Here is a 20,280-nt window from a genome sequence, read left to right on the forward strand (position 1 = left end):
TGCTGCGATGTTTAAACTGAAAAATCTAATGAATTGTTGCTGGACAAGTGGCTACATGTACTGAGGCTGTTTCTTTGCACAATGTTTTCTAAACCTTATTTCATTTTGAAAATCATATGCAAATTTCATTGATTTATATATACCAAGACTCTGGGTTTGCAAATTCCTGACGGCTCTTCAGTAAGGAATGAAGCTTATATCATATCACCTCAACATCTCTTATTGTGAAGACCAATCCCTGCCCCACCTCCTACATCTGAAATAAAAACTTTTCTATTATAGTAAACATAATTAAACCTACGCATTTTGAAAACAAACTTATAGTTACCAAAGGGGAAACGTTGGGGGGAGGGATAAATTAGGAGCTTGGGATTAACATATACACACTACTGTATATAAATAGATAACCAACAAGGACCTACTGTATAGCACAGGGAACTCTACTCAATATGCTGTAATAACTTATATGGGAAAAGAATCTGAAAAAGAATAAATATATGTATATGTATAACTGAATCACTTTGCTGTACACCTGAAACTAGCATGACATTGCAAATCAACTATACTCCAATAAAATTTTAAAGAACACACAAAACACAAAACAATTCAAATTGCTTCTAAGAGAAGAGGATTTGACCTCCCTCCCCATCCCTCTAAACATCTGCACCAAGGATATATATTTCTCTGGGTGTGCCAACTTCAGTTATTTTGGATGTGAACTATCAAGTGAAAAATAATTTAAGCATTCTGATTTCTTAAATGACATTAGTTAGTACGTTGGTTCTCTAGTCTGACGTGAACTTGGTATTTATTTAGCATTTGCAGGCAGGATGTTTTAGCGCAATTGTGACCCACCCAAAGGACTTGGAAAATTAATGTAGTAAGGCATTCCGCCAGACCTCTGGCTGCTCATTACAACAAACATTTCAGCTCGTCCCCTGGTCACACTTCAAGGTGCATTTATTATTTAGTCTCCTCTGAGTGACCCTCAGGCCTCTTCAGGTAAATACCAATAAATTACTTGACATATAGTTATCTCCTTAAGCTTTTCAGTTTTCCTATGACTATTCAGGGACCTTCATGGATTCTTGGCTCTGTTCCATGTTTAACATGTTGCTGCCACTTTAAGGCAGGTTAACCAATCACATACTTTTAGAAATTCAAAAGAAATCTGAGGGAACTACTCATTTTTCGGAGCGAGGGGGCTTACAAAAAGAGGTGTATCTTTTTTTCTTGGAATTTTAATGTGGGGAAGAAAAAAACCCAGACTGAGTAAAAGTAACCAACTACTATTACTTATTTGAAGCACTGTTCTCTATCATGTAAGGTCCAGCAAATATCTTCTAATTGCCATTTCAGAAAGAAAATGACAGTGATCACAAAATGTAATGCCTGAATGTTGTGTGTTAAACGCTCCTGAAATAGTCAGTCCTGTGTTCCACCATCCCCCAGAAGGCTCTCTATCCCAGTGAGATTACTTAGCTCACCGGCACCCCCTTCCCTGTCACAAACACATCTTTAACCTCTTTAGGTTAGTGCTGTCCTGTGTGCTGCTCAATGTTACACGTATTCCAAGAATCTATCTCTGAAAATCCTAGCCCATTTGTTGCGTATCTCCTAAACACCGTGTAACAGTCCCATAACGACTAATATACCATCCCTGTCCCCAAAGAAACTGAGATTAAGTAGTGGGGAATCTGACAACATATGAGACTAACAAGAAGATTCAAAGCTTCTTGGATCCCTACTTCAAGGTTGCCATTACAGAAAAAGACAGATACACAATAGTACCAGGCCGTGGAGATTTAAATTTTTACTTTTGCTCTTACCCCTAACATTTAAGGTAGTGACAGGGGACTTCCCTGGTGGTCCAGGGGTAAAGAATCTGACTTCCAATGCAGGAGACGCGGGTTCGATCCCTGGTTGGCGAACTAAGATCCCACATGCCAAGGGGCAACTAAGCTCGCGTGCCACAACTACTGTGCCTGTGCGCCTCAACTAGAGAGCCCGTGTGCCACAAACTACAGAACCCACGCGCTCTGGCACCACAACTAGAGAGAAGCCCGTACGCTGCAATGAAGAACCCGAGTACTGCAACAAAAGAGCCCACATGCCTCAACGAAGATCCCGCGTGTGGCAACTAAGACCTGACGCAGACAAAAATAATAAATAAATTAATTAATTAATTAATTTAATAAATATTTTTAAAGTGCTTAAAAAAAGGTAGTGACAAAAAAATAATAATTTTTTAAAACCCTAATTATATTTGCTCAATATTACAGTGTTTTCTCCATCCTAAGGCAATTTTTTCACAGGGAAATTTCTTAAATAATGTTTCATATGTTGACTATCACATAATTTTCCTCTGAAAAGCTTCTCAGAATGGAGGGATATAGCACTGCCCCCAAAGCCAAACATTCCTGTTAGTATACAAATATATGATAGTGTATAAGATGGCTAACGTGGGTGCCTGAATCTCAGGAGAGTGGACTTTAGGAACCATGAGGCACTTGTCTGGATGGCTTTGAAGCGCACGCATTTAATCTAGAAGCTGCTATGATTTCTAGCATTTCCCTGATGCACTAAATTGTATAGTGTTGTATAAACCTCTGTTTGACTATTGTCACCACAACATTTCAAAGGACTGTACCACAGATGTTTATGCTCACTGAGGTCATCCAACCGTATACATTTGGTTGAATCAAACCACTGTGCAGTATGATGTTTCCTAAACTTCAGGCATCTGGACACAACCTCTACAACTCTGCCATACTGGCATCTATACCATCTATACCATTACTTAGTAGATATTTTTCTTCATTGACTCACTTTTTTTAACTTAACATAAATTTAAATGATAACTTTATTTGATAAATGGGTTTGATATGCTGATTACATTTTACCCCCAATACAAGTATTAATAGAAAAAAAAAAAAAAAAGGTCTAACTATCACCGAAAATCTCTCTCATACTAATTGGTGTCACAAGGCAATATGGGCAACACTCCTGTGGAAAGCATCAGTTGCATGCAAGTAGACTGTGTGCACCCTAAAACATGATTCCCTTCCTCTTATTCAATGGTAAGCACGACTTACGGGACTAAGGACATTTACCAAAAGCCAAGAGTTAAACATAAAACAGTAACTGAAACCAACTGAATGAACTGTTAAGGAATGATTTTACTATACAGTCCAAGTTTTTTCAGATATTATTACTTTGAAATACTCTGCCCACTTTCAAATCTTCTCTGAGTAAACTCTTATTTTCAGATTACAACAGATCTGTCATGGGCAGATTTTTGAGAACCATGCTATGATCTAACAAAATATGCAGGCCTGTTAAGTGTACTTAAATTCAGGACTATATATATGTCAACTAACTTTTTAGGAAAAAAATGACCATGGATCTGCAGGGGGTTTTTTTGTTTGTTTTTTGTTTTTGATTACAGTTTCCTGGCATTCTACATTGTACTCTAATATTATAAAAACAAGACATTTTGAACTCTTGCAGCATTTCCTCCTTATTGAGGAATAATGTGGTATTTCCTTTATCTGGAGGGGAATCTGGAGCAGATTTTGAACTGTTTCTATTATCTTACTACACTCACTAAGTATACATTTGGATTCAAGGACTTTTCTATAAGCATAAATGTCTTTGGAGCTAAATTCCTTAACTCCCGAGGAAAAGCTCAAAGTATTATATTTTGAAGGCTTCTGACCTTCAGGTTTCCTACCTCTTTTGTAAAATGTCAGGTTAGAACAATAATTATCATGATTTGATGTAATCCCACTTGTTTTATTTTGCTTTTGTTGCCTGTGCTTTTGGTGTCCTATCTAAAAATTCATTGCCAAGACCAATGTCAAGGAGTTTTTCCCTATTTTCTTCTAGAAATTTTACAGTTTCAGGTCTTCTATTTAAGTCTTTAATCTATTTCAAGTAAAGGTTTGTGAATGGTGTAAGATAGGGGTCCAGTTTCATTCTTTTGCATGTGGTTATCCAGTTTTCCCAACACCATTTATTGAAGAGATTATCCTTTCCCCAATGTATGTTCTTGGCTCCTTTATTGAAAATTAATTGACCAAAAATGCATGGGTAAATTTCTGGGCTCTCTATTCTGTTCCATTGATCTATGGGTCTGTTTTTATGTCAGTATCATACTGTTTTGATTACTATAGCTTTGCAGTATAGCCTGAAATCAGGAAATGTGATGCCTCCAGCTTTGTCCTTCTGTTTCAAAATTGTTTTGGCTATTAATGGTCTTTTGTAGTTCCATGGGAATGGTAGAATTGTCTTTTTTATTTATGTGAAAAATGCCATTGGAATTTTTACAGGTATTGCATTGAATCTTTACATCAAGCTAAAATGCTTCTGCACAGCAAATGAAATCATCAACGAAATTCTTTTGAGTTCTGCACCCAATTGTAAAGTGTGTGGGTGTGGGGAAGCCTTTCCCATACCAACAAGCAATTCTCTGACACCAGCAAGGTGTCTGAGAATTCAACTCAATACTGACACCATCCACCTGGAGATAATATCAGATTCCACAGGTTAAGGGCTCAGTCCCACAAGACAGCCTCCTGCCCTCTACAGATGTCAGTTGCAAGCGCAGGTTGTTACTTGTGCTTCTGAAAAACTGGTTATAAATCAGAGGTTCCCAAGACCCCCTCCTTGGATCTGATTAATTTGCTAGAGCTGCTAACAAGAATTTAGGAAATTCATTTACTCACTAGATTACTGGTTTATTATAAAAGGATATAACTCAGGAACAGGCAGATGGAAAAGATGCATACATGGTACGGGGAAAGGAAACAAAGCTTCCACACTCTTTCTTCTAGAGCACCACTTGGCCCTCATCTCCCCATATTCACCAATCCCGAAGCTCTCTGAACCCCATTCTTTCCAGTTTTTATGGAGGCTTCCTTGTTACAGGTAAGACTAATTAAATCACTGGCCTTTCAGGACTGATTCAGCCTCTAGCCCCTCTCCCTCCCAGAGGTCTGGGTGAAACTGAAAGTTCCAACCCTCTAAAGGATTGGTGGGTTCACCTACCAACCAGTCCCCTTCCTTAAGTTACCTCATTAGCAAAACAAAAGACACCTTTATGGCCCTTACCACAGGAAATTCCAACGGTTTTAAGAGGTGTCAACCAGGAACGAGTGGAAAAAGACCTAATATATATTAGAAAGAGATTTTGGTCAGCTGAATGACCAAATATATATTTCTTATAAATCACAATCTCACAAAAGTGAAAATGTAACCTATGGAATGGGAGAAGATATTTGCAAACCACATATCTGATAAAGTGTTAATATTTAAAATACATATGAAACTCATACAACTCAATAGCAAAAGAACACAAATAATATGACTAATAAATGGGCAAAGGACCTGAGCAGACATACAAATGACTAATAGGTACATAAAAAGATGTTCAACATGATTAATCATCAGGGAATTGCAAATCAAAACTACAATAAGAAAGAACCTCACACCTATTGAGATTTTTTAAATCAAAAAGACGAGCGATAACAAATGCTAGTAAAGATGTGAAGAAAAGGGAACCCTTGTACACTCTTGGTAGGAATGTAAATCGGTGCAGCCATTATGAAAAACAGAATGGAGTTCCTCCAAAAAATCAAAAAGAGAACTACCATGTGATCCAGCAATTCCACTTCTAGGTATTTACCCAAAGGAAAGAAACCAGTTTCTCAAGGAGATATCTGCACTTCCATGTTCATTGCAGCATTATTCACAATAGCCAGGATTTGGAAGCAACCTAAGTGTCCCCCAATGGATGAGTAAAGATTATATGATCTATATATCATAGATCATATAGTATATATATCAAATATATGTAGTGTGTGTATATATATATTCATATATTTATAGATATGTAAAGTGCAATATTAATCAGCCACGAGAAAGAAGGAAATCCTGCCATTTGTGACAACATGGATGAACCCAGAGGACATTATGCTAAGTGAATAAGCCAGAGAAAGACAAACACTGTATGATCTCACTTGTATGTGGAATCTAAAAGAAAAAAAAAAAGTCAAAATCATAGACACAGAGTGTAGAATGGTAATATGGGTGAGGGGAGAATGGAGAGATGCTGGTCAAAGTGTACAAACCTTCAGTTATAAGAAGAATAAGTTCAGTGAATCTAACATACCACACAGTGACTATAGTCAATACTGTATTGTAAACTTGCAGTTTTCTAAAAGAGTAGGTCTTAAGTATTATCACCACAAAAAATGGTAACTATCTAAGGTGATAGATGTATTCATTAACCAGATTGTGGTAATCATTTCACAATATATACAAATATTACATCATCATGTTGTACACTTTAAATACACATAATTTTATTTGCCAACTATACCTCAATAAAGCTGGGGGGAAAAAGAAAAGAAGAAAGATTGACAATATTTTATAAAGTATAATATCAAGAAGCTAGAAAGATAACAGCTAATTATACTTTAACAGTAGAATAAAAGAAAAATGAAATAAAAAATAAAGATAAGAGTATAAAACAATGACATAAAAAAGAAAATCATCGAAGCCAAAAGCTGGTTCCTTGTAAAGAATAATAAATTGATGAACACCTAGTAATGCTGATAAAGAACTGATCTGAGAAAACACGAATTATCAGTGTCAGTTCTATAGACATAAAAAATTAATGAAAATGTATTATGAACAGCTTTATGCCAATAAATTTGAAAATTTAAGCAACATGGAAAAATTCCTTGAAAAACACAACCAACAAAATTGACAAAACAAATGGAAAAACTCAATCATTCTACACTGATTAGAGATTGAGTCTGCATTGAAAAATTAATTTAAAACAATAAAGCTGTCATAAATTAAAAAATAATAATTACTACTATTTACTAATTACCTAATAAGTACATTATATACTTTCTTATTTATTCATCACAGCTACCCTGCAAATTAGGGGTGATAATTTTATGAATAAAGAAAGCTAGTGATTTGTTCAAAGTCACATCACTGGTGGTAGAAAAAGTAATTGGATCCAGATGTATCTGCTGTGTGTGTGCGTGCGTGTGTGTGTGTGTGTGTGTGTGTGTGTGTGTGTTTACTTATGAGAGAGGGGAGTGGGTTGGTGAGGGAGAAGAGAGGGAGGTTAAAAGTTGCTATTATGTTTTTGGGAATTGTTTTTAAGACATCCACCCTCTTCAGCTGGACAGCAGCAATAAATAAATATCCATTGTAAATGGTGTATGTGTGCATGTTACTGGCATAACAATGGACATATTTTACAGCCAGTAAATTCTAGATTTTCAAGATATCCAGGATTAAACAATCTAAGTTCACTGTCCTTTTTTCTAATTTTTAGATTCATAATGAGGGTATATATGACAAGATCACGAGCCTGTTAGCTGTAAAGTGGGATAAGGTCTTTAGTCATACTCCTAGCATGGGTAAGGGTGGTTTGCTGTTACCTACACGACACATGGCATTTTGATTGCCTCATTAAGTAATACTGGCTAACAAATGATCATTTTAAAAGGTAACAATATGTGAGACCTCTGATAAGGTATAGATTTCAATGGTTGTCAACAAATTATATTGTCAGTTAAAAGGTGCAGAAAACTAGTTTTTAAAACTAGTATCAACATTTTTGCCTGGGATCAGTAATGTTGACAGGATATGCACTTTATAATTGGCTTTGAGAACTTTGCACTAATTCAAAACACTGGATCAAAAAAAAACCCAAAACCCACATTGTATGGATCAAGTAAGTTGTTTAAAGTTTCATAAGTGCTATTGTATTTCCTTTATATTCTAACCCCCTCTTCTCCTTCTTTCACTCTTCATGGTCTTCTTAATTCTCAAATTACATGTATCTTTGTAAATGTAACCTCATTTTAATTAAATATTTAAATGGCATTAAAGAGATGCATTCAAATAGCTCATCAGACGGTGGTGAGAGTAGGATCCTCCAACTCCTGCCTGGATCCCTGACTCTGGTTCATAGATGAGGCTGAGGCCTAGAAGGATGAAGGTGGCTGTGGGTGCCTGGGGAGGGCTTGTGCATTGGCGGGGGGGGGGGGTGGCTATAGTGTGGCCAGTGCCCAGCAGGTATTTTATTTGAATAAAAATATTCAAATATTCAAAATATTCAAAATATTCAAATTCACTGTTTATTTGAAACAGTGACCCTAAATGTCACTCTAAGACTGTTTCCTCCGAGGTAGTTTGTGTTTTCTAGGGATGGGTGTAAATCTGCCTGCTAGCGTTCCGATGTGCGCAACAGAAGGGAAGTGGAGGTCTTCCTGATCAATTTGCAGATTTTTGTTTCATCCTCTTGTCTGCACAGCTATTCCTCCTGCTCTCTCTGCCTGTTATTCCAGGATCTCTGTCTTCCATGGGGAGGGTGCGTTGACTATACTGAGAGTGAGGGCTTGTGGATGGGTGTACACTAGACACACACACCTCTGGACGATCCCTATTTTCAGAGTTCACTCATGTTATTGATTTGGGTGATGTTTTTAGAGAAAAGTGGGGTAGGGAGGTCGTCTGTCCACCATTTTGAAGCTAGAAAGCTATAGATTTTACTTTAAAATGAAGGAATTAGCTATTCTCTTTATCAAATGGCTAACTATATTTGGACCCTTCTATAAGCATACGTCAAGATTAAGTATTTTTTTTTTACTGTGGTAAAACAGACATAACATGAAATGTACCACTTTAACCCTTTTTAGTGTACAGCTCACTGGCATTAAGTACATTCACATTGTTGGGCAACCATCACCACCATCCATCTCCGAACTTTTTCATTTTCTCAAAGTGTAACTATGTAATACCCGTTAAACAATATCACCCATTCCCCTCTCCTCCTGAACCCAGACAACCACCATTCTGCTTTCTGTCTCCATGAATTTAAGTACTGATGTAAGTGGAATCAAAAAGATTAAATTTTAATGGTACATTCAGGAACTGATAGCCAGTCTTGTTCTAGATGTCTCGTTCCTAAAGAGCAAAGCAAAGCATTAGAAATAAAAGGTTTAAGACACGGATTCTCACCTTGAGAAATCAATGTACTTGCTTTATTCATCACTGACTCTATTTTATAAAGTGTTGCTTGCTGTTACACAGACACAGTCAAGAGCAAAAATATTGCCTTGACCAACGTCTGTTTTCTTTTAAATCATCTCTTTAGCTGGTAGTTTGTTTAAATGTACATAAATGTTATCAGCATGTATCCAAATTATAGCTCATATTATATCTTTAGTTCTGCTTTCAGATTCATACTAGACCCTATAATCAACCACTTTTAATCAAGTGGTTCCTAATGCTATTTACCTATCTCAAGGGACAATGCTATATTCTAAAATTGAATTAAATTAATAAAAATAATTTTTAAAAGATTTTTTGAAAGACATCATACAAGTGGAAAAATCACATTACCAACTGAAGCCCTTGTTTCTAACATTGTGAGACAACTGGATGTTTTCATTAAAATAAGATTTGGAAAAAAAAGTGTCAAAAATAAATGCACATAGAATGTCCTTTAGTGATAATTTAATACCTGATGCAATAGACAATGAAGGAAATTGATTTACTAGAAGGCAAAGTTTCAGTGGACTCATTTAATTTACATTTGTTTGATAACATTTTTCCTTGCCCGTGTTAAAAGTAATGGTAAAATAATCCAGGCAACTCAAGTAATTTCCCCTTGACCACATATTACAAATAAGTTCTATTTAATGTAAAAAAGTCTGCTTTTTGAGACAATGTCTGTTAATTAAAGAGGGTTAAAAAGTAGCCTTTGAGGTCAGATTGCCTGTGTGCAAATCCAAACACCACTACTGACTAGTTGTTTGACCTTGAATAAGTTACTTAACCTTCTCTAAACCTGATTCCTAGGCTATAAAATGGAGATAAAATAGGGTTTGTGAGGATTAAATGAGACACGTAAAATCTTGCCAAAGTGTTTGGCATATAGTAAGGGCTCAATACATGATACCTTCTCTTAAAAATAAGTTTTAAAAGAGAATTCAATAAATATGAGGGAGAGCGGTTTTAAAACTTTAAAGTATACGATGTTACTATTATAATACTTCAATTTAAAATCACTTTATCATATGATATCGCCTATATGTGGAATCTAAAAAAATGATACAAATGAACTTATTTACAAAACAGAAATAGACCCACAGACATAGAACACAAACTTATGGTTACCAAAGGGGAAGGGGGGTTGGTGGAGGGATGAATTGAGTTTGGGATTAACGGATACACAAATACTATATATAAAATAGATACCCAACAAGGACCTACTGTAGAGCACAGGGAACTCTACTCAATATTTTGTAATAACCTATAAGGGAAAAGAATATATATATACACACACATAAAACTGAATCACTTTGCTGTACACCTGAAACTAAAACATTGTGAATCAACTATACTTCAATTAAAAAATTTTTAAAAAGATAAAATCATTGGTTTATGTTTCCATCTTAGTTTTGACCCTGATCCCCTGACTCCCTTTACATAATAGACTGTGAATAGTTCTCTTGCCTCCCATCTTACACATCTAAGGTTTAATCTCTGTATTGTCTTTGGGTTATCTTTCAAAGACAAAACTTAAAATGTTAAATTCCCTGCTTAAAAACCTTCAATAGCCTCCTCTTCCCTACCGAATCAATTACAGCCTTCTCCTATGATGACAGCCATACACATGGTACACGCCTTGCCCCAAATCTGCCCATGCCATTTCCCCTGCCTGGTAAGCCTTTCACCTTCTCCCCCATCGCCCTTCAAGATCTAACACAAGCAGCAGTAAAGGCCAGCTAAGTCCAAGACAAACTCAGAAGTTCAGTCTCCTTGGCTTCATTCAATTTTGTGAACATCTTGGGTTAATTTTGATTACTACTATTATATATGTATATTTTTTACTTGTTTGTAATATATTTACAATGCTCAGCAGCATGCAATAGCAATTACAGGGACAGCAGAGTTCCACAGCTACTGTTCAGCCAACTGATTTTGACTGTGACCTTTGAAAACAACTTAATCTCCTAAGATTCCACTTGTCTTCTATGAGGTAACACACTTACCTTCTTCCCAGGGTTGTTCTGGGATGGAAGGAGACAACATGTTGCCCACCTGCAAGGTTTCCTTCTCTACCACTTTCAGATCTTTGCACAGGCTTCTCTGGCAGCATTATTATTCTTCTCTTTTATCTCTCTCACTCTCTCTCTCTCTTTTTTTTTTGGTCAGGAATTAACTCAGGGGTCAGCTCCTCTAGTCCCACAGCTTTTCAGTCTGCCCTGGGCTAAGCAAATTCCAGATTCCAGTGCTAATTCCAACCGGAGTGCTTACGAACACAGTGTGACGCTCTCCTTATCTGGTGAAGGGGAAGGTATCGCGGCTTCCCATCCCTGTATCCCCAGTGTCTGGCCCTAAACAGACATGTGGGCTTTCCCACAACGTTGTGATCCCCTTGAAAGCAGGAATGTGGTTTATTCATCTCTGTATTCCCAGTACCTAGCACAATATCTGGCTCCCAGGGTGTCAGCTTAACAACAGAGTACATTTTTGGTTAACCATGGCAGATAGGCCTTTTACAGATTTTCTTCCTGTGCCCTTTTGTGGCATTTGCTTCATGGCTGGAATTAGAATTCAAAAATTGAGTCTTGCCTGAATTCTTTTTCATAACCCTCTATCTCTGAAAGCTACTTTTGACACCTTCTTTGCTGAAACAGAGTTCCCACATCCTTACAGTAAAAATTTGTTCCCAAAGAAAAAGGAACTGGGTAAGAAACACACTGGGAGAAGGCTTGGGCAGTCAGTGAGCTGACCCCAGCATCATTTTTAAGGAGGAAAAGATTCTTTCTTAAGTGTTTAGGAGAAGCTATTATGTCATGTGCTATAAATCCAGATAAACTACTTCAATTCTAACAGGGATATTTTCAAGCTCAATTCAAAGAAATGACTTTTCCGGGAAGAGTTTCACCACATATTGGCAGGAAAATGAGAGGGTGCTTGTGGAGACCCATAAAATCTGCCGAAGCCAACCACCCATCGGCCTGTGAATGAGAGAGCCGTGCCTCTGGATGGGAAGTCTGCTCCGGCCAGAGCTCAAAGAACTTGTTTGGAGTCACTGAGTGTTTGACGTTATTAGCACACTTAACTTCTACATCAGCCACGTGAAGCCTTTACGTACCCATTTATCAGGTGAGGGAACTGAAGTCCAGAGAGTGCTTCCCCAGAGAATTGAGTGGAAGAAGTGGCTAGAACTCAGCCTCACCATGTGCCAGGCACGGGGTAAGGTGCTCACACATGTCATCTCATTAATATTTAAAATAAACTCATATAGGGCTTCCCTGGTGGCGCAGTGGTTGAGAGTCCGCCTGCCAATGCAGGGGACGTGGGTTCGAACCCTGGTCTGGGAAGATCCCACATGCCGTGGAGCAGCTGGGCCCGTGAGCCACAGTTACTGAGCCTGCGCGTCTGGAGCCTGTGCTCCTCAACGGGAGAGGCCACGATAGTGAGAGGCCCGCGCACGGCGATGAAGAGTGGCCCCCACTCAACGCAACTAGAGGAAGCCCACGCACAGAAACGAAGACCCAACACAGCCAAAAATAAATAAATTTAAAAAAAAATTAAAAAATAAACTCATGTAAACGACAAGGTCCTACTGTATAGCACAGGGAACTTGATATATTCAACATCTTGAGATAAACCATAATGGAAGAGAATATGAAAAAGAATATATATGTATAACTGAATCACTTTGCTGGACAGCAGAATTTAACACAACATTGTGAATCAACTATACTTGAATAAAATAAATTAAAAAAATAAGAAAACACACAAACTCATGAGCTAAGTACTATAGTTTCCTCCTCAAATGGTTGAGGAAACTGAGGTCTGGAGGCGCCTAAGAGGCATTCTCAAGGCCTTGGGGTAGGACTTAGACCTCAAGAACTAAACAAATAGCATCACAAATAGCATCTCAGCAGGAGAGTTTTTTATTTTTTAACTTTTGAAAGCAATCCTAAGATAAAGATGATGGGATGGATAAACTTTCACTCCTGGTCACAGTGATTTTTGTGGACACAACATCAAAATCGTTAGGAATTAACCATTATTTTCATTCTAGGAATTAAAACTTATAAATATTTCAAGTATGTAGATACCAGATTACAGGTGTATATATAAATGTAGTAGTCAACAATAACTTTTGGAAAAAAAAATACACACTTTTATTTTATTATGTTGATTCTTTTTCAAAATGAAGACTAATTTTCCTTTTGAACTCAGGAACAATTTCTATATGTATATTATATTTACAGTTTAATTTTGCTTTTAGAACAGATAATTCCTGTATAAGGGATAGGAAAGCAAACTTAGATACTGTTTAACTTGACCTTGTGTATCAGTCTGTGCTCTTCTGGGGAGAAAGACAGCCTGTTCATTCCAGGCAGGCAGTGAACTCTAAAAAAATAGTTGTACACAGCACAGAACTGTGATTTTCAGAGGAACTACTTTAGTGTGTTCTCTGTGTTCTTAAAGAGAGTACTTTGACAATTCTGCAAAAAAGTTGAGTCTTAAAGATGGTAATTGGCAGAAGTTGCTTTATGGAAAGTCAAAAGCAAAGGAGCTAGAAGAGATAATGCAAAATACTCTCCACTTTCAGAGCAGATTCTTATTCCATATGGGAAGAGAATGTGAAAAAGCTCTCCCTCCAAGTCCATGAAATTTAAGCCTTCATTCAGCTGACAGTCCTTCCATGAGTTAGTTTCCCCCAGGACTAAGTTAGTCCCTGGTTAACATTCAGACTTCTCTGCAGATAGTTAACCTTTTTCTTAACAGTTACCTTATAGGAACTCCAGATGACAATGACAGCTTGGTTTTATTTTTTAAAAAATAATAAATAAAAAAACAAGTTACTTTAAAAATAATCTTGCAAATGGACAGTAGTTTAAGCCCTACTACACATTACATCCAGTACATTAAAATGGATCCACTTCCCACATTATACAATATTTTTGTTATGAAAATCTAGACAGGATCTTTATAATTTTGCTTTTGAAATTATTTGCTACTAAACTCATTTAGCTAACGACTAACCCTGATTTCTCTGCAATCATCCAACACACTTAAGAATTCTTGTGAAATGAAAAAAAAAACTCAGCCCACAAGCATTTTTTTCCAAATATAATAAAGTTTTTATAAATACTTAGTTGGCAATTATCGAAGTTGACATAATGTTACACTTTTGAACGTTTAATTAAACTTCAATCAGGATTTTGCAGTTTTCTTTTTGTATTTTGGAGTCAATTACTTTACTTTTCAGTTCTCAAATATCTTCAAAGGCCCATAAAAAGTTCACAGGCTCTAGACACTGAGGACTAGAGTACGTGCCGTGGAAAACAGAACCCTGGTGCTGGGATCTGGGAGGAAAGAGAATTCTGGTAAGAAGTGATTCATACAAGGAGACATATTTAACCTTTCCAGATAGTGTGCTATTTCCTGCACTACATTGATAATTATGAGTTATACTTTACTTTGCTAAGAGGTGAAGTAAGGCATCCAGCCTTCATGACTTACTCATTCTAGATCCCATGGACGATAAAAAAGCACAAGATGTGGTTGCCGCCCTGGAGTACCTAATAGTTTAGCTGGGAAGAAAAAATACTATTCTCCTTAAGGTTAGAATTTCTCTTTAATAACTGAACACATGTGCTTGTGAGATAATGAATTCAGGGTTTGGGTACTCGAGTGACCAAACTAAACCAGTAATATTATTGTCTGGTTGTACCAAAATCATTGGTTAAATTGTCCTTTAAAACGCCTGCCTAGTGACTTAGGCACTAAGATAATTGCTGGGGACCCAGCATTCCACCATAGTGCAAGAAGACAGATGAGAGTCCTTATGAGGCCAACTTTATTTTTATTCAGGCCCAGGGGATAGTGTTTTGAAATGGGGTTAGGTTTCCACTCCAATTAGAGAAACGAGAAACAAGAAGAGAAGATTTCAGCCCACAGTGAAACAGGCATATCTGAGTTAACTTTGACTCTTATTCTACTCCATTGCTCAGTGAGTACAATTGATATTTTTCCTCTGAAATGAACTTTTTGTTTTTTAAGGATAAATGGAATGTGTTCTTTTGAAACAGCACAAGATATTCAACAGGGGCCTGAATAACCAAATGCTTTTTCTTCATTGCTGTTGCTGTTACCTAAATAGGTCCTACAATGAAAGTGATATGGCTTCAGTAATGCTGAGGAATTCTTGCCCTTTCATAACCGGCAGGTAGGCCACGAGGTCAAATTTTAATGCTTGAGCGACTCTCCTGACTCAATGGGAGTCACATACCACAGGGCACAATCTGGCTGCAGGGTTACTGCATGTTCTGTGGGAGGATGGTGAGTCACCATTGCACACCAAGTTCTGCAACAGCACAGAAGAGCCAACACCACGCTTGCTTATCCTGGGGAAATAACCTGTGAGCAACCTGGCTCCAACTCCTTAGAGATTATTTCTGAGAACATATGTCTTCAACTACTGCTTGACATGACCGGGAGCATTAGAAACGGCTACAGAGAATTTCAATTCACCCTAAAGAACTGCCTGGCAGTCTTTAGATTATGTGAAAGAACTAATTGTGGAAACAATGGTGATCTTTAATTCCTAGCATGAGGAGAAACCTAAGAAGAAGCTGTTTGGGGGGTGGCTCACTAAAAATCTTTAAAGGAACAAAGAGTAAAAGTCCCCTTTTGTGGGCAGGATCCTGTTAGCAGGGCCACTGCATATGTCTGTGCAAACTGTACTTTGCACAACTCCAGGGGGTACCATTTACACAACCCATGATGTGAATTGTGCCTTTTGAGTCCTGCAACGTGGCAGTCCTATCTTTCTGTTTCTCAAATGATGAGAAAATACAACTGTGTTTTTCATCTTTAAATAGATTCCAAAGGCTCCAGTTGAAGCACTGAGGCTAACACACCGGGCAATACAGAGAAAGTGGTATCAGACAGTGGTTAGGAAGACCGCGAGTCAGAGGGACAACATATAAATCCCAACCTGGCTCCTTACCCAAGTCATGTGGCTTTACCTTTCTATGCCTTAGTCTGTTCTATTGTAAAATGGGTGTAATTGAGGTGGCTGGGAGAAGTATATTAGATGATGTAGGTAAAATGCTTAGAACAGTGCTCAGCACGTAGTCAGAGACTCAATAAATGTTAACTCTTACTATTAAAGAAGATAGTATCTCCCTTTTTTTCAATTGTTAAGATTCTGGAATGAATGAAAAAATAATCATAGCTGTATGATAATAATTTGGCCTCAAGAGTATTTACGGCTCCAGAGGAAACATTTTCTGTGTGCCCTTTAAAGCGGAGTACTAGGAACAGTTTAACAGCATGCTTTTGGAGAAGATGAAAAGACGATGACCAAAGGTCATTGAACCATTTGAAGATTTTTATTGGGGTAATCAGACGTCCATAAAAAGCCACTCTTTCCTAAAGAATGGCTCATCCACCAGGAATGAGACCCCAACGTGACCAACGTTTTTTGCTTATAAACAGAAATTTGGAATTATATGAGAGATCTTTCCTTTTAGAATAGTGGTGCTAACTCAAAATTTATAAAATACTGTCTGGCAAACACTGTAAAGCCAAACAAAATAAATTTGATGTGGGGAGTGCTGGCTGTGTTACCAGATTTCCTTTTAACCATCGTTTAGGATTTACTGACTTACCGTTTTACTAATCTCAAAGAAACTCCTTTATGTAGACTGGCTAATGCAACAGTGGGTTAATATCAGTTATTTATATTTTAAGAGTAGGTATAGTAAATAACAATAACTTAACCCAGTGGAATTAATTTCCAATGGTAAACATTTCAGGCCTTTAATAAAAAATTTTTGGAGAATTAATTGTGATGAAACGGCAAGTGCTTATTCCATCCATACATGAAACCAATCCTAGTAGACTCAATTAAAAAAATAAAAATCTTCACTGTTACTCTTCAGCTAATCATTAACCAAAGTCTGAGTGACGAGCTGAATGAGTAATTTGGTAACTCAGAGAAGGTAGAGGAAACTAGTATTGGTTTAACACCTACTATCCACTTGGTTCTTTTTCTATGTTTTTTCTTCCAATATTTAAAACAACCACTTAAGGAGTTGCAATTATTCATTATTTTGTAGCTGTAAGTTGATGCTTGGAAAGGTCAAGCCTAACTCCTTTGGACCATGCGCTTCTTTTATGCTATGAATGTTGATGTTGCCAAGTACTAATTCAGGATCTGGTACCACTGGCAATCAGTAAAACACACACACACACACACACACACACACACACACACACACACACACCAAAAACAAGGTTAAGTTCATGAGGTTAGACAGGGTCAGCTGCTGTATGATAATTTAAAAACAAGGTTAAGTTCACGAGGTTAGACAGGGTCAGCTGCTGTATGATAATTCAAAGGGAATAATTCTGTGCTGATAAATAGAACCTTTTTCATCTTAATTTGAGTCATCATATTTCATTGTTAGGCACTGTATACAGTGTATACATTAACTGGGATCTCATAGTTCCTTATATTCATCACAAAAATCAAAACAGGGTTGGGCGTGTAATTAAATGTAAGTAGGTGACTTAACCTTTCAGATTTTTCTAAAGGAGAAGTGGGGACCTGATGGGGTTGGAGTGGGAGGGGTCAACAGAAGTTAGGGGAAAGCTAAGGGATAGCAAAATCTGTCTTGATTTCATAGGGAGTCAAGGGTAGAGAGTTGAAAGTGAAACTAGTTCATACATTTCCAGGACAGCTTCAGAGTTAACATCGTGTAAGGGAACCTACCAACATTCTGACATCTGTTAAGGCTTCCACAAGTGTCAAATGTATTTTTCCAAGCAGTATCAACTCTAATTAAGACATTACCAACTTAATCCAACTTCACATAAATCCCAAATGATTAAATACTATCTATTTAGAATAGTATCACATACTTATGAAGATGAGTCAGTAAGTATTTTGGGGTCACTATAATAAATACAAATAAATATAAAGAGGTAGTATTTGCTTCAGGGAGTTTATAATAAAAAGAGGGGATGGTTGGTAAGAGACACACACCCATGAAAAGCACCACATTATTGTATTTTATTCACTTCCTAGGTCTTATCATATCTGAAATTGTTGTGTTCTTCACTGTGATCTTACTTCCTAGAACAGAACTTCTATGAGCACAGGAATTGCCTGCTTTACACCCTCCTATATCTCCAGTAACTGGAACGGTGCCTGGACCATAGGAAGCACTCAGCAGACATTGGGCAAATCAACAAATGAATGAATGACACAGATCAGGAATGCTATGATAAGAAAGTAGAGAAGGAAAAAATCCTTGTGGGATGGATAGTCAGAGAAGATGTCAAGGAAAGAGGATCCTGGATTGGGTCTTGAAAGCTGGTAGAAAAGAGAAGACCATTCCTTTGTGAGGAATGACAGAGACAAAAAGGACTGGCAAGACCTGACAGATGCCTACAGCGATGTGAAGCGTTATGCCACCAGGAAATCTTGATGAAGAGACTTGGAATTACATGAAGAAGAATGTTTTAACAAAAATAGAATAGGCTCCCTTGGGGTTGCTGGAAGAGGCGATTTCTGTGAGGAGACGTATTGGAGCTTTGGGTAGAAGAAAAACACAGCGAAACTGTGAGAATGGGCAGTCAGGCCCTGAGGAGTAGGTAGAACTTTCAAAGGTTCCCTCAAACACCGGGATTCCAGGCCTCTGTTTTTGCTTTGTTGCTCAAAATAATTTAAGAGAACTTCTTAAATTCCTTGAGTGAATCGTAACTAAAATGTTGCCTTTATCTTCCTAAATCAAGAGAAAGCTCAATTAACCACCAGAGTTATTTCATCTTGTATTTGGCGAAACCACATTTCAGCTGGTGGGGAAACAATTGTTTTACCTTTGCTCTAGAAGTGGTATTTGAGAATGACATTTAAGAAACATTTTCTATGGCTTTCAGAAGACGATTAATCATTTTGTTTTGAAGGTTTATGATATGATAAAGTATTTTTAAAGCCCATTCTAATTAAACAGCTTGTAGAAAAATGTCTTTAAATCACACCCTATGGAAGCTCTTCTTTCAAATGGTAGTCTACAGAGGACTTCAAGTAAATATATGACCGTACATCTGATGGTGTGAGAAATTCAATGGATTTGCTTTATATTTATTAAATCATCTCTGGTGTCATATATTCAAATGCCAAGACACTAATATAAAAACAATAATAGTTTTGTTTAAATTTTCCAAACACACAGAATAAAGAGAAGCCTTAATTGAAAATACTTGTATACACATGCAGATGAAATTAACTCAGTGTCTATGACCTACATAGAGGCAGGTATTGGCGCCTATATCCTCTGAACACCTACCTCTCAAAGCTGAATCCTCCAAAAATCTGCAGCTCCCCACCTGGAGGTTTTTTGTTTGTTTGCTTGTGTTGTTTTGTTTTTTAAATACCTGCGAGTCTTTGCCTAAGGGCTATTTTTCTGGCCATAGTTAACATGCTTGACCCATGGATAAGTAAACCAGAGTGGTGGGTTGTTAATGACCCCCAGAAACAGGTGATGGATGGGGGAGTTGGTGGATAAGTACTCCAGCTTCCTCATCCCATGGATGGGGTAACTCTGAGGAGTATCCCACACACACTGTCTTGCAGAGTGTGCCCAGTGGGACTCGGCTTCACTTTCCCACTGGGGTAACTGGGCTTGATGATGCATTTGTGTCCTTCCATTCCCTGTCTCACTTCCTCACTCCTTTACTTATGTTTTGTGGACTTTCTAGATAAACTAGTGGTACTTCTTGTCTCAGGGTTTACTTCTGGGGAAACCTAGACCAGTACACGCCTCTTCCATTATTTTGTGACACCAAAGAAGAGTTTTGATTAGGACTTGGAAACTATAAATAAAAGGGGATTAAAGTGAGATTGTTATGTTTGTTCGTTCTTTCTCAAACACTGAAATGCTACCATTTTACTTTAATACAACCTTTCTCAAGTTCCTCCTTTTTTTCTTTACATCCTTGCTTTTCTTTGCCATTTGGCTTTTTCAGCCCCTGGCACATACACACATGAAACGGGATGCCACAGGGGTAGGTCAATAAGAAACATTGAAATTAAAAAAAAAAAATGCTTACAGCTTCAGAGTGTTTACAACATGAACCAAAACATACTTTACCATTTGTGTGTGTGCTAGGGAGTCATTATGAATATATCATATGTTGCCAGGC

General features: G+C 37.4%; 1 protein-coding gene across 9 annotated transcripts in view; it reads right to left on the reverse strand.

Annotated features, from left to right (window-relative positions):
* PDE4D (phosphodiesterase 4D) overlaps window positions 1-20,280 on the reverse strand; it is a 1,110,708-nt gene that overhangs the window by 283,917 nt on the left and 806,511 nt on the right. The window contains exon 1 of one of the 9 annotated variants that reach the window (XM_036845546.1): window positions 11,088-11,209. The exons of the other annotated variants lie outside the window; for them this stretch is intronic. Coding sequence (XP_036701441.1) covers window positions 11,088-11,194 — 107 coding nt within the window. The 5' untranslated portion in view covers window positions 11,195-11,209. Of the gene's footprint in view, window positions 1-11,087; window positions 11,210-20,280 lie in introns of those variants that run through there. 9 annotated transcript variants of the gene reach the window in all.

Source organism: Balaenoptera musculus, chromosome 3, assembly GCF_009873245.2.
Source record: "Balaenoptera musculus isolate JJ_BM4_2016_0621 chromosome 3, mBalMus1.pri.v3, whole genome shotgun sequence".
NCBI classification, from domain to species: domain Eukaryota; kingdom Metazoa; phylum Chordata; class Mammalia; order Artiodactyla; family Balaenopteridae; genus Balaenoptera; species Balaenoptera musculus.